General features: G+C 38.9%; 1 protein-coding gene across 1 annotated transcript in view; it reads left to right on the top strand.

Annotated features, from left to right (window-relative positions):
* card11 (caspase recruitment domain family, member 11) overlaps positions 1-14,658 on the top strand; it is a 41,933-nt gene that overhangs the window by 6,688 nt on the left and 20,587 nt on the right. The window contains exons 2-5 of the mRNA XM_034089562.2: positions 7,385-7,584; positions 9,563-9,700; positions 10,550-10,726; positions 13,112-13,260. Coding sequence (XP_033945453.1) covers positions 7,395-7,584; positions 9,563-9,700; positions 10,550-10,726; positions 13,112-13,260 — 654 coding nt within the window. The 5' untranslated portion in view covers positions 7,385-7,394. The remainder of the gene's footprint in view (positions 1-7,384; positions 7,585-9,562; positions 9,701-10,549; positions 10,727-13,111; positions 13,261-14,658) is intronic.

Below are 14,658 nucleotides of genomic sequence, written 5' to 3'. Positions count from 1 at the left end.
CTCACATGTTGAACACAAATACTTGTACTTTCTGCTTCTTACATGTTGAACACAAATACCTGTACTTTCTACTTCTCACATGTTGAACACAAATACCTGTACTTTCTACTTCTTACATGTTGAACACAAATACCTGTACGTTCTACTTCTCACATGTTGAACACAAATACTTGTACTTTCTGCTTCTTACATGTTGAACACAAATACCTGTACTTTCTACTTCTCACATGTTGAACACAAATACCTGTACTTTCTACTTCTTACATGTTGAACCCAAATACCTGTACTTTCTACTTCTCACATGTTAAACACAAATACCTGTACTTTCTACTTCTTACATGTTGAACACAAATACCTGTACTTTCTACTTCTTACATGTTGAACCCAAATACCTGTACTTTCTACTTCTCTCATTTCCCAAACAGCTGGTTCCTTTAGTCTGAATGTGTGTTTGGTGCGTGATCATTATTCTTTAGAGTCATTGCGTGCCTATTGATTTGAACACGATCCGTGTATCCATCACTTCCTGGTCTTCTCTAAAGAAGAGGGACCAATGGAAACGTTGTCATGTTGCCGTTGTTCAGCATGGAAACATTCATCAGCTAACAATGACATTATTGTTCTGTTAATATAAAGGGAGGTCAGGTACTCTTTAAAACAGCTGCTAGCTATGGGTACTTTTTATTGAAGTACATTTCAAAGCCTCTTTACTTTTACTTGAGTAAATAAGTTTAGTCAGTACTTCTACTTTCACCAGAGTATTTTTAAACACGAGTATCTGTACTTCTACTTGAGTAAAGGATGTGTGTACTTTCGTCATCTCTGTATCGTTGAATTTTAAGTAAAACTTGAACTTAAGATGCTGAACAAATGTAGCATTCTTTCAGTAGACTAACATATGTTTAAACAAAGAGAAAACGCTAAATAGGATGATACAATTCAGGATGTAAATGCAGTCTATTCATAATGTCCTTACTGGAAAATAAAACCCATCATAACTACCATTTTTTCTGTACATGCAAATAAAGTAAAGACTGTGTTTATTGTGTAAATTATACAGCTGCATATCTCAGCTTTTCTAAGAGCCGATCTGTCCTTCCTCTCTCTGCATGGACAGAGCCCCGGATCACATTTCTATAAGCTTCAGCTATTCTGCCGCACAATGGAGCCTCTATGGTGGTTGGTACACCTGAACCAATCATATCTGACCATCAGTGCAACCACCAGCCAATCCCACCCCAACTTTCAACCTTCAATTCATTCATTCACACAAACAGTTTAAAACACAACCTTAAGATGTAATGGAGAGGAAATGGGACACCCTGACAAACTATCCGCAGCGTTAGAATAGGGGCCCAAGTATTTACAATATATATCACTAACATCTAGAATTAGAAAGAATGAATGCATTGTACAGAAACTTTACAAGATACACAAATATTTCATGCCTCTCCTGCGACATGTCTCCATGCTTTAATGTTCAAAAAGCTCTTTATTTTTCTCATACTGCCTGTGCTGCAGCACCTCTTTTCACCCTCTGTCTGAAACCAGAGCCCAGTCTGCTCTGATTGGTTAGCTGGCTGGCTCTGTTGTGATTGGTCAACCTCTTAGAGATGTCCCGCCCCCTTAGCCTAACCCCTCACGTAGTACAATGTGTTGGATGTGTTGCATGCTAGCCAATAATGATTGGCCCTGGGAGTCCAATCGTTAGGATTTTAGCCTTTGCAGACCATTTACATGCACTAAAACCCATATAACACACATCAGGAAAGGGAAACTCCCAAAAAGCTTGATAGATTCTCTTTAAAGTACAGAGTATTACAAATTAAATGCATTTCAGAGCAAAGTAACTTTGACATTTTTGGTTAACAACAGCTGAATTAATCACTTTATTAAGTATACTTCAGTTATTCGAGGTCACTAACCTTAACATGGGAGAGTCTTTATAAGATCATTGACCCTTATTTCCTTCCCAAATCAAATATCTACCCCCCTGAAAGATGTGATCATTGATGTGCTGCAGATATTTAGAACATCGTCAATAGTTAGCTGGATTTCACTTAAATTGTAACTCATTTACTTTCGCTGTGTGTGAGCGACCCACTAACATCATTAGCTGTGTGTGTGTGTGTGTGTGTGTGTGTGTGTGTGTGTGTGTGTGTGTGTGTGTGTGTGTGTAGAACATAGTTGTGGTTGTCTAAGAATCCAATGAACCTGCAGGGTGAGTCCCTGCAGGTTCATTGGATTGTATTTAGTAGATACATTGTCTGACAGTGACAAGTCCATACAAGTCTGGTATTACAAAAGAAAACCAAGTTAAGAACCTTCTTCTGAAATGTGTTTCGTAACTCCACTCGAATCATTTGGACTTGTCGAAGTCAGTTAATGAAATTAATAGAGTTGTCACAAGAAAATCTGTGTTTACACCTGAAGTCCATAAGAAGACATTTAGATAAGCTGGGATAATACAATCAGCATTGAGAGGAAAGTCAATGGAAATAAGGGCCATTTCCACCAAACCCTGAGGACGTTCATTCATTCATCTCCAACAGAAAGTAGCAAACGTTTAAGTCTACTCTAAAGTCTCCTCTTAAAACAATAACACAAAACCTATTGCCTCTTTTTAAGAAGGCTTGATTAACTGTACCGTAAAGGTGTAAATCAAATGTAGACCGAGAAATGAAAAGCAATAATAACATGGAGGGACTGTGGCGTATGTCTCTGTTGCAAACATTCTAGTCGTAAACAAATTATGCTGCTAAATAACTACTATTATTGTATTTGATGGGACTTTTACTGCACATTTATACATCAATATATACATTCTTATATACATATGCATTATGGTGCAACGAAACCTAATTTCCCATGTGATTATTTATAGATATTCTCTTTTATTCTGAGCGAAGTCTGTCCGTTAATGAACTAAGTCAATCATTTAACAATACAAAAACAGGAAGTCGAGGTCTCCGTCCTCACCCACCGGTGTGTCCATGGAACTGCCCCTGCCTACCTCAAGGAACTCCTCACCCCCCATACCTCCTTGCAGACCACCCGCTCCAGCAACTCCAACTTCCTCAAACCCCCCAGGACTAAGCTCCGTACTACGGGAGACCGGGCCTTCTGCTCGGCTGCCCCCAGTCTGTGGAACGCTCTCCCCGACCACATGAGAGCACCACACACCGTGGAGGCTTTTCAAAAAGGCCTCAAAACCCATCTCTTCAAAAGAGCCTTTGCCTCGACCTTTTTATCACCCTTTTATTCATTTTTTATTTTTGTTTTGCTTTTTATTAATTCTACCGTGTTGTGTAATGTTTATTTATACTGTTCATGCTCACTGCTTGTAGCACTTCGGGATTTGAAATCAAATATGAAGTGCTTTATAAATGGAACCCATTATTATTATTATTATTATTGAACAGGAATCCATTAATATACGATATTAATTAAACATGACTTTAAATATGTGCACTTAGCAGAGTAACTAATGTTGATATTAATGGTGTTTTAAGGAGACACACAGTTTAAATACGGGTTGCGTGGTTGTTTCCTTTATCTCTAGCACCCTGCTCGTTGCATCAGTCCTGCGAGTCAGTATGTACTGTAGCTGTGTCTGATTTTTTTAAAGTCTGCAGACGCCCCTAAAGAAAGGGGAAAATACAAGTTTAAATATGAGGACATGCACTGTAAAAAAAACAACTCCCCGACCACAATACTATAAAGAAAAGTGTCTGAGTGCGAGGACTAAAGCAGAATAGAGGAAGAGAGATTGTACTCGCATCTGGTTTGAAAAGGAGGAAGCAAGGATGAGCTTTCTCGGTAATGAAGTCAAAAATAAGAGAAGAGAGAAGAGGAAACCTGTATGTGGTTACTGAAGGGGTCCGTGTGTGTGTGTGTGTGTGTGTGTGTGTGTGTGTGTGTGTGTGTGTGTGTGTGTGTGTGTGTGTGTGTTGAGTGTGTGTGCATGCACTGTGTAGTTCTTCTGCAGGGTGTGTGTTGGTGTGAGCGCTTGCGGTTCTCATCCTCTGCTGTGACTGTGGCAGGAGTTTAACACACACTGTAGACAGAAGTGTCGAGGGGTGAGATATTTCTGTCTGCGTTTGAAAAGCAGCTTATCCTTGATGTCGATGTCTGACTGGCGGATGGTCGAAATACTCAAAGATGTATCATAAAATATGGAGAAGAGTCATGAAGTGAGCTGATCTGGAGGTTTGAGATTTAGTGAGAGTTTAACCATGGGTCTGTTTCTGCACAGATTCAAAGGCTCTATTGTCAGTGTAGGTTCTTCAAGGAACATCTAAAAGAGGCCCAATCATGCTTTGGGGTTTTCCCTTTCCTGTAGTGTGTTGGTGTTTGTGTGCATGTAAATGGTCTGCAAAGGATAAGTTCCCAAAGTCCCAAAGCCCCCCCCCCTCCCCCTGAAAACCCTCCATTTACGGATACTTTGTCTACTTCCATAACGTCACTATGTATCACTTGTGTTTCTATTGGCTAGCGCTCCAACACATTGTACGTGATAGGCTAAGGGGCAGGACATCTCTAAGCGATTGACCAATCGCAACAGAGCCGGCCAGCTAACCAATCAGAGCAGACTGGGCTCTGGTTTCAGACAGAGGGTGAAAAGAGGTGCTGCTGCACAGGCAGTATTAGAAAAGAAAGAGCTTTTTGAACATTAAAGCATGGAGACAGTAGAGACACTACATACTGATATGAACCTGAAGATGAGCTTAATATAATATGTCCTCCTTATGTCTCAGACTCATCTAGCCATGCAAAATAAATAAAATAATAAATAAAATAAATAAAATAAATAAAATAAATAAAATAAATAAAATAAATAAAATAAATAAAATAAATAAAATAAATAAAATGAATACAATGAATAAAATAAAATAAATACAATGAATAAAATAAAAAATAAAATAAATAAAATAAATAAAATAAATAAAATAAATAAAATAAATAAAATAAATAAAATAAATAAAATAAATAAAATAAAATAGTGCAAGAGAATTTTGAAAGTGAAAGTCAAAAAGATAAATTAAGAACAGAATGTACGGTACTTAATGAAACTTAAATTAAATAATATGCAGTGGAATACAAATACTGCTTATTGAGTGATACAAATGAAGGAAGTGAAGAGATTAACAGTGAGTCTGAACAAGTGAACATTTCCACGTGAGCGGTGCCGATGACAGTTGCATGCAAACGTGTAATTCATTGTGTTTGTTTACATAAGGCACGAGATAGCGTTGATTTGCATAACTGTAGGCTGCAAGTCACAAAGCGGGACTGTGGGATTGTAGGATAGAATCCAGGAGACCAGGCGGCATGCAAATCCTGGAGATGCAAAGGCAGTGTGTGTGCTTGCGTGTGCGTGGGTGTATATGTGTGAATGATACGATAAGAGAGAGGAAATCAAGTGGGAGTGGGAGGACGATAAATACAGAAATATACAAAAAAGGAGGTAAATGGAAAGACGTCGTTGGTTAAAGTTGATGTTGTTTATAAGAGAAACCGCAGAAGTGGGGATTGTGTGATGTGCAGAGCCGTACGCTGGTGTGTGCATGTTGGTGTGTGCTGTTGTGTGTGTGTGTGTGTGTTGGCTGCAGATAATAATTAATCGGTGTCATATCATAAGAGGCATCTCATTTCTAGTTAAATGCTATCTCTAAGGAAGCCGAGACAAATGTGATGGAAAGTACGTAGTTTAATATAACCTTAAGAACTTGGTTACACAAGGATAAGGACTCAAATGCACGACCCGGGAGCCAAATGTACAACAAGGTAACAAAAGAAAATCACTCTTACGAGATGACAAAAAAGGCTTAAACAAGGTACAACAGAAAATCGCTCACAACGCGAGGAACTAAACTTATAATAAGTTTCAGGAGCAAAAATAGGCTTGAATCAAACGAGCACACGCTGAAGAGCAGAGCTCTGGCATGAGGACAGGACGAACGGACACTGAACACTGGGAGACTGGGGAATGTAAACACTCAACAACAAGACACAGGTGAAAACAATCAGGGGCGGGGCTTACGCCGATGAGGGCGGGAGAACACATAGGGAAAGGGAGTCAAGGGACCTGAAGTGAGACGTGACAAAAACAAAACAGGAAGTGAAAAACAATACAAAATAAACATGAAACATGACACATTAACACATTTGGCGGTGCACAACAAATAGTTATTTATAAAATATGACTTAGTAATAGAAAATAGTGACTTACATTTTTCAATAAACTGAGTCATTATTTAAAAATATTGACTTATTTATCTCACGAATAACAACTGACTTTGTCTAAAATAAACTACTTAATTGTTTTAGAAAAGAATGACTTTTTTTCAATTCTAAATAACGACTTACATACAAATACGTCAACACATTTGTAATTGTGAGCTGCTTTCCCACGAGGCAGGATGAGCCCTTAGAAATAGCATAGCTCAAAAAAGAAATCATGCCAGATTGTTTTGGGGCCGATGTTGCTTTTGTTTTGATCTCCCTTATTAGTCTTGCAGACAACTAACCTCATGTGACATAAGATTTGATTGTGGTTCCTGCAAAAATGACGTCTTTGTTTCTGCTTTCTTCACATTGTGTACCAGAGAGATAAACATCAGAAAACGTCAGTCGCAAATTCTCAAGCAACATTGACCTTTAATGCTCGAGTGTAAGGCAGCCATGTTATCTGTTTTGAGTACAATACAATGCCATCAGGGGGGTCCACACCTTTTTCACTGAGCTGCACTGTAACTTTTATCCATTTTCCTTTTAATGTTTATTTTATTAGCTTTTCTTTTTTAATGCTTAATCTCTTTCATTTTTTGTAAAGCACTTTGAATTGCCTTGCGTTGAAAAGTGCTATATAAATAAGCTTGCCTTGCCTTGAGCGCCACATCCATAAAAATATATGAAGGGCTGTGCCGCTCACTTATCAGTTAAGTTATAAGTTGTAGGAAAATTGTGATTGATACTTGAATATGCTTTAAGAAGAAAACAGCCTCCGTCACACAGCTCTCCGTAGGGTTTCATTGATCTTGTTTGCAGCTCATCCCTTAACACAGATTGCTTATCATAAGAGGACATATGAAGGCTTGTTATGTAAATAACTTATTGGGCTTTTTCTCATCAACTTAGATTTGTTAGAAAATGTTTTCATCTTGAATTTATGTGGAAAGTGGGATGACGTGAATACTGTGTATTATATTTGTACATATATATTTAGGAAGTACAAGTTTCATTTGTGGGCCACATTTCCATTATACTATTTGAATTAGCTGAGGGCCGATTCAAAATGGCCTGCGGGCCACATTTGGTCATTTCTTTTGGACACCCCTGTCATAGATGCACACACACATTGATTTGTACTACCTTTCTTCAGAGTGTGAGAGATGGAGAACGGGACGTACGGCGACGTGGAGGCGCTGTGGGAGAAGGCGCAGTGTAGACGGTACGAGTTGTGTCGCACCATCTCCCCGGCCAAGCTGACCCCGTACCTCCGGCAGTGCAAAGTCCTGGACGAGCAGGACGAGGACGAGATCCTGAACTCCATGCTGCTGGTCTCCAAAGCAAACCGCACAAGTAGGTAGTGTATGTGTGTGTGTGTGTGTGTGTGTGTGTGTGTGTGTGTGTGTGTGTGTGTGTGTGTGTGTGTGTGTGTGTGTGTGTGTGTTTCAAGTTTCGAGGCTTTTATTGTCATGTGTGCATATAGCTACAGTGTAGTTCTGACAATGAAGGTCTTAGGTCACAGGCTCCTCCAACAGAGCAACACAATAAAACAGATAAAATAGTACAAGTAAATAAAATAAAATAGAATATAGTAGAAACAGAATATGATAGAAACTGTGCAGAATAGTCTAAGATTTTTATCTTAATGTGTACATATGTGTAAATGTGTCTGTTGACTGTGTATGTAGGATATACATATTTGTATACATGTCTGTATATTGTATAACTTTATATTAGGGATTGTTGGAAACGTCATTTCGATCTCTCTGAGTAAGATTGACATAAAAGTTGACTTTGACTTTGACTATAGTATTTGGAGTATTGATATATATGATATATGTGAGTTGCAAACAGATGAGTGTGTGTGTGTGTGTGTTCATTGTGGTGTTTCCTGATTGTATATGTTATCCTGTGGGCCTGTGTTTCCTCATGTGTCTTCAGCAAATATGTTATACTACTGTAACTGAGCCCATCTTTTTTTACTCATTTCTCACTTTATGACGCAAGACCTCTTATGGTTGCAGTGATTCACCACTTTGTTTTTTGTGACCAACTTTTTTATTACCTTTTACAGTCACCTTAACCAGATGACACATATTTTAGCAAAACAATTCATAACCCACACCTTGTTTCTTATAACAAGATTTCACCTTTGCAAACTAAAGTGTGCATATATCTACAATCATATTGTACACATAGGATAAATCCAGGTCAGCATCTCCTTGGCTTTTAAAGACTAGTGTTGATTCTTTAGCATTGTTTACTGATGCATTGCTGTAGGCCAGTGCTTCTCAAACTTTGTTCAGTAGTGTACCCCCTTCGAAACATTTTCTCAGCCAAGTACCCCCTGACCGATCCCGAACATTTTTGATCGAAAAAGCCTATACAAATAATTACAATATAGTGAAGTTCCCTCAGTGTGTGATGTATTACCTCCTTCGTGGTATGCATTACAACAAACTAAGGATATTTTCATTTTATGCATTAAAAAAAACAACATAACACTTTTATAAAACAGATTTTTCCAAGGAGTTTTTCAATTTAAGTAATATGTTATTGTGAAAAACTATAAAATACAATACACACATTTGACATGTTTATATGAGGACCCCCTTGGTGGTTCTAGGAATGTTTTATATAAAATTGTGTTTTCTATTGAACTTATTTTACTAATTTTTTTTTTTTAATTAACCTTTTTTTTTTTTTTTTTAAATCTCACGTACCCCCTGCAGTACCCCAACGTACCCCCAGGGGTCCGCGTACCCCCATTTGAGAATCACTGCTATAGGCAATACAAAGAAAATCCTATATTTCCAGGTCACATTTTGACCTTCTTCGTGACTCAAGAATTGACATTTATAGCTAAGGCCGGGTGACATGGAGAAAAAAATCAAATATCATGATATTTTGATCACATACCTCGATAACGAACGATATGGCGTTAATATTGGAAAGTTGACTGTTGGTGCTTTCACAAAGATTTATACAAGAGATACAATAATAATAATGTAGATATAATTAAAACATCGGGTAGATTCCAGTTTAATTTCACAGTAACGACATAATGTCGATATATTGCCCAACCCTATTCAATATGTAATCATCCACTACATTTGGGCACCATACAAGATACATAATTGTCATTTTCTTTCCTTTTATGTCTGTAAGGAAGTTGGGAGGATCTGCACTGCACTGATTGAGCTTTTGTAGTTTATTTAATATCATGTTGTGTGTCATGCAATAGCTTCCTCCCTCTCTCAGACAGAGACAGTGTGCATTTGTTTTTCTGTGTGTTGAATTTCAATCATGTCCATCAATCCTATCCTATCAGGCCGTCTCCTCGACATCCTGCACAATAAAGGAGAGAGGGGCTATGTGGCCTTTCTGGAAAGTCTCGAGTTTTACTACCCTGAAATGTACAAGCTGGTCACGGGGAAGGAACCCACGCGGCGCTTCTCCACCATCGTAGGTGAGACACACGCCTCTGGGTGCAGGACAACTGCACATTTGCCCAAAGTAACGCAATGAGGAAGAAGGCAATACAGCCTAACCTACCAACAGTTTATATTGATCTGGTTCTGCTGGTTTTAAGAAGAACGTGACATCATGTATCCAAAGCAGTTGGCAGGGTTACTTCTTAAAAATGTTGTGTACGTAAGTACTAGTTACCTGTAAAGAAATGTAATCGTTAACATAATCTTATCAAAATATGAACGTAATATAACCTTCTGTTACTTTTGGATTAACTCAATATCAAATGCAATGCAAATAAATATAAGAGAAAATGAATATCATTAAGATGTTTTTTTTCGTTAAGTGATGTAACAATGCAACCTTAGAAAAGAAGAAACCAAGATATTTCATATACAAAATGTAGTAAAAGTAATAGTTTACAAATTCTGTTCAAGCGTAATACATCAAAAGCACAGACTGTATTTGTGTTGAATACATCAGGTGTCCACCTACTGCTTTAAAAAGACATGGATTTCAAATACAGAAGAATTAAAGTAGCCTAAATATAAACCATAATGAAAAGTAATTCAGTACGTCTACCTATAATATATCGATATTTATTATAACATGTATTGTACCACTGTAATCCTGCTAGTAATCTTTTTTTTTTTTAAATGTAGCAGTCATCTGATTACTTAAAAAAATATATAATTGTAATGGAATAGTTTTTTTTAGTATCCTGATGACCTTACATGTAATCCGTTACTCCTCAAGCCTGATTACACTAGAGATGAAAATATGTTTACACCATAGTGTGATGTCTCTTTTTCTACTCCTTTTCTTCTCGCCTGCCCCCTCGCTGCAGTCGAGGAGGGTCAAGAGGGTCTGACCCAGTTCCTGATGGAAGAAGTGATGAAGCTGCAGCAGCAGTCCAAAGTGAAGACCCTGCAGCAGGTTGAGCTCAGCAGGAAGAACTGCACCCTGGAGGACGAGCAGAAGAAGCTCAGGCTGACCAATCAGGAGCTCCAGGCCGTCCAACTGAGTAAAAAAGACATCTTATTTGTTCGAAAGATATCACTCGTCACCGGCTTGAGCTTCAATAATCAGGATCCATGTATTTAGTATCCTCTCAAGAGTGGAAGTAGTCGTCACATACAGAGCATTTGGGACAACTAGTTCCTGAACCGTGTCCTTCAGATGCTGGTATACAAGAGAGGGAGTCACACAGTCACAAGATGGAGGAATACCGGTTCAAAGCAGTATTCAATGTTTAGCTCAGATTAGCTCCACGTCAGAAATGAGCATGCTTGTCATATGTCTCTCTCCATAGGGGCTGAATCAGCATGTTAATCACATAGCTATCATATGCCTAAAACAGTCCTGACGCTCTTCTAGCTAATCATACATCCTGTCATGTACTCAGCTACGTAGGGTCTTTGTTATCATGTGTACTCTGATAATGAAAGTTCAGTATTTTCCCAACATTATTTTATTTTAAATATGTTCTGATCACGCAGTGGAACATCAACGCGGTCTGTAGAGCCGTGCTATTCAGTAGAAATACCGCAATAGTGTTTCAAATGGTTGATCATTGATTCCAAACCATACTGAAACTGCTCCCCCACCACATTGCTTTTTTCTTTTACCCTGCTCTCTGCACGGCAGTTGGGTTTTGCAAGCCTAGGTAGTCAATATCATTGTCTACAATAGCCTATTCAGTAAACTAGGACACAGAGGTTTTAATGTTTCACCATGTCCTGTGTTGTTGGAACAAGTTTTAACAAATGCTGAAATTCTCTGGAAATAGTGTTGTTGCCAAAATTAACTTCTCTTATAGTAAATTCTGGTCTGGGTGCCTTTGAGAAATCTTAGACACTGTTTCGCTATAAGGTTAAAGTGCTCAGTCTTTACATCAGTCTGTATGTATATTTTGGGCTATTAAAATGTTCGAGACTGTCATGACAAAATAATTTTTCATTGGTGCGCTGACACTAAAAATAGCCACCACATCAGGCACCTATGACATGTTTTCCTTTCAGTCCTCGTTGGGGATGCGTCAGGCGGCATTAGCATTCACACAAAAAAAGATATGTGGTCAAGTGACTAATAGATGACCTCTGCAAGAGGTTTGAGTGATGGGAACACAGTGCATCCTGGTGGTCATTTGCACTTTAAGACTGTCCCCTTGTGATGTTATTGCACAAGAACCATTGTCCTTGGAGCTATTAGTAGCCTTCTGTTAGCTACGTATTGAAGTGCTTCGCTAGTTGTTAGCCTACCATACGCTACGTTCTGCTTTGTGCTTTATTGAAAACAGAATTTTCCTTCTGTTGTAGCATAACCATAATGTTATTTGCTTCATTGTGCATGAACATGAACACATTCAATTTAGGCTTTCCCCTGATAACAAAACACACAATATTAAAAGCTAAATGTTAGCACTTATAGCAGTGAAAAAACGTTTGCCTATCTGGGGGTCAAAAACCACAGAGCAACTGCTACTTTCTTACATTTTAATAACTCACGACAGTCTTGAAATGGGAACAAAACCACACAGGCTGGCTAACACTACTAGCACTTGCAACACAGTCTCACGGCATTTCGTGTTATAGTCACGAAATTAATCTATTGATTCGTGTTCACCAACACAATTTTCGCGTTTTTTTCGTGTCACACAGAACGATTTTAAAAGCAATGTAAATAATAACAACTTTGAAGGAAAAAGAGATTTAAAAAAAATACAGATTTAAAATGCAATGTATTTCTATTGGTAGTATGTTTCGTGACTGCACCAAATAATAACAAATTAGTATTCTGAGGCTCTGAGCCATTTCTTTTCCTCGCGGACGGCAAAAAAACTCTGACATTATACAATTTAACATAAAAGGGTTAGGCTTAAGATATTGAGTAAGAAAATGTTTTTATGAACCACACAGCTTCTGGACAAAAAGACGTGGTGCAGGCACGAAACACACTACCAATAGAAATACATTGCTTTTAAAATCGAAAAAAATGCAAAAATCATGTCGGTGAACACGAATCAATGGATTCAATACATTTTGTGACTGTAACACGAAATGCCGTGAGACTGGGTCGGCACTTGAGAACCAGGTAGGTAGCATGAAGAGCCTTTTTAAGTGAAGGAATCAAGTTTAACAAGTTTAGTTTCCTGCATTTGTGTTTATTTACAGAAGCTAGTTTGTGGATTTAGAATGACTTTGTTGTTATTTTAGCTAACACAAGCTAAATAGCTACATCTGCCAGCAGTGTGTCAGATGGCCAACTTAAGCTAGATGAAGGGAAGGTGGAAAAACTGCCATGAAAAGTGACACTATTGTTTGTCTAAGAATAACATGTTCATGGATTTCGCAATTCTTGCTCAACACCCTCATGTCTACCATATTGATGACTCAACATGTGTCTCCAGGGAACAATAAGCTGAGAGAGGAAAGAAACAGCTACAGTGACGAGCTGCTCAGAGTGAAGGATGAGAACTACAAACTGGCCATGAGGTACGCCACGCTGAGCGAGGAGAAGAACATGGCGGTGATGAGGAGCCGCGACCTGCAGCTCGTGGTACTGATGAACGTGTGAACGCATGGAGACATTGTCATTGCATTATGTTCTTGCAAACTTGTATTCACACACAACGAGTTTGAGGACATTAAAGGTCACCTATTGTGCAAAATCCACTTGTTCTACATCAACATGTGTCCCCTCTTCTCCATGTCTCTTCTACATCAACATGTGTCCCCTCTTCTTCATGTCTCCTCTACATCAACATGTGTCCCCTCTTCTCCATGTCTCTTCTACATCAGCATGTGTCCCCTCTTCTTCATGTCTCTTCTACATCAACATGTGTCCCCTCTTCTCCATGTCTCTTCTACATCAACATGTGTCCCCTCTTCTTCATGTCTCCTCTACATCAACATGTGTCCCCTCTTCTCCGTGTCTCTTCTACATCAACATGTGTCCCCTCTTCTCCATGTCTCTTCTACATCAACATGTGTCCCCTCTTCTTCATGTCTCTTCTACATCAACGTGTGTCTCCTCTTCTTCATGTCTCTTCTACATCAACTTGTGTCCCCTCTTCTTCATGTCTCTTCTACATCAACTTGTGTCCCCTCTTCTTCATGTCTCTTCTACATCAACTTGTGTCCCCTCTTCTTCATGTCTCTTCTACATCAACTTGTGTCCCCTCTTCTTCATGTCTCTTCTACATCAACTTGTGTCCCCTCTTCTTCATGTCTCTTCTACATCAACATGTGTCCCCTCTTCTCCATGTCTCTTCTACATCAACATGTGTCCCCTCTTCTTCATGTCTCTTCTACATCAACATGTGTCCCCTCTTCTTCATGTCTCTTCTACATCAACATGTGTCCCCTCTTCTTCATGTCTCTTCTACATCAACATGTGTCCCCTCTTCTCCATGTCTCTTCTACATCAACATGTGTCCCCTCTTCTTCATGTCTCTTCTACATCAACATGTGTCCCCTCTTCTTCATGTCTCTTCTACATCAACATGTGTCCCCTCTTCTTCATGTCTCTTCTACATCAACATGTGTCCCCTCTTTTTGTCCTGATCCATTTCTATAAAAACCTGTCTGAAAATGAGCTGATCAGATTTTGGCCACTTTGTGATGTCATAACGATGTGTTGTCTTGTGTAACCATTAGCCAATCAGCAACCAAGGTACCCCCCCCCCCCCTATCACCTGAATCTCCTCTAGAGCACCATTGTGTTCTTTGTACCCAAATGTCTCTCAGAGGGGCGTGGGGAGGGGCTCTTTATTTTCATCTAAAGTAACAGACAGAGAATCAGCACTTTGGAAACAGGGCTGAAACAGAGGGGATTATGGGTAATGCTGCAATGATCTGTTTGGTGTATCAGCCAATCAGAGACAGGCTCTGTGTAAATCTGAGACCTGTGATATATTGATGAAAAACAGAATAATAGGGGACCTTTAAGAAGGAC

The sequence above is a fragment of the Pseudochaenichthys georgianus genome, chromosome 8 (assembly GCF_902827115.2).
Source record: "Pseudochaenichthys georgianus chromosome 8, fPseGeo1.2, whole genome shotgun sequence".
NCBI classification, from domain to species: Eukaryota; Metazoa; Chordata; class Actinopteri; order Perciformes; family Channichthyidae; genus Pseudochaenichthys; species Pseudochaenichthys georgianus.
Note: the sequence above shows the minus strand (reverse complement) of the source record. Positions and strands in the feature narration are given on the sequence as shown.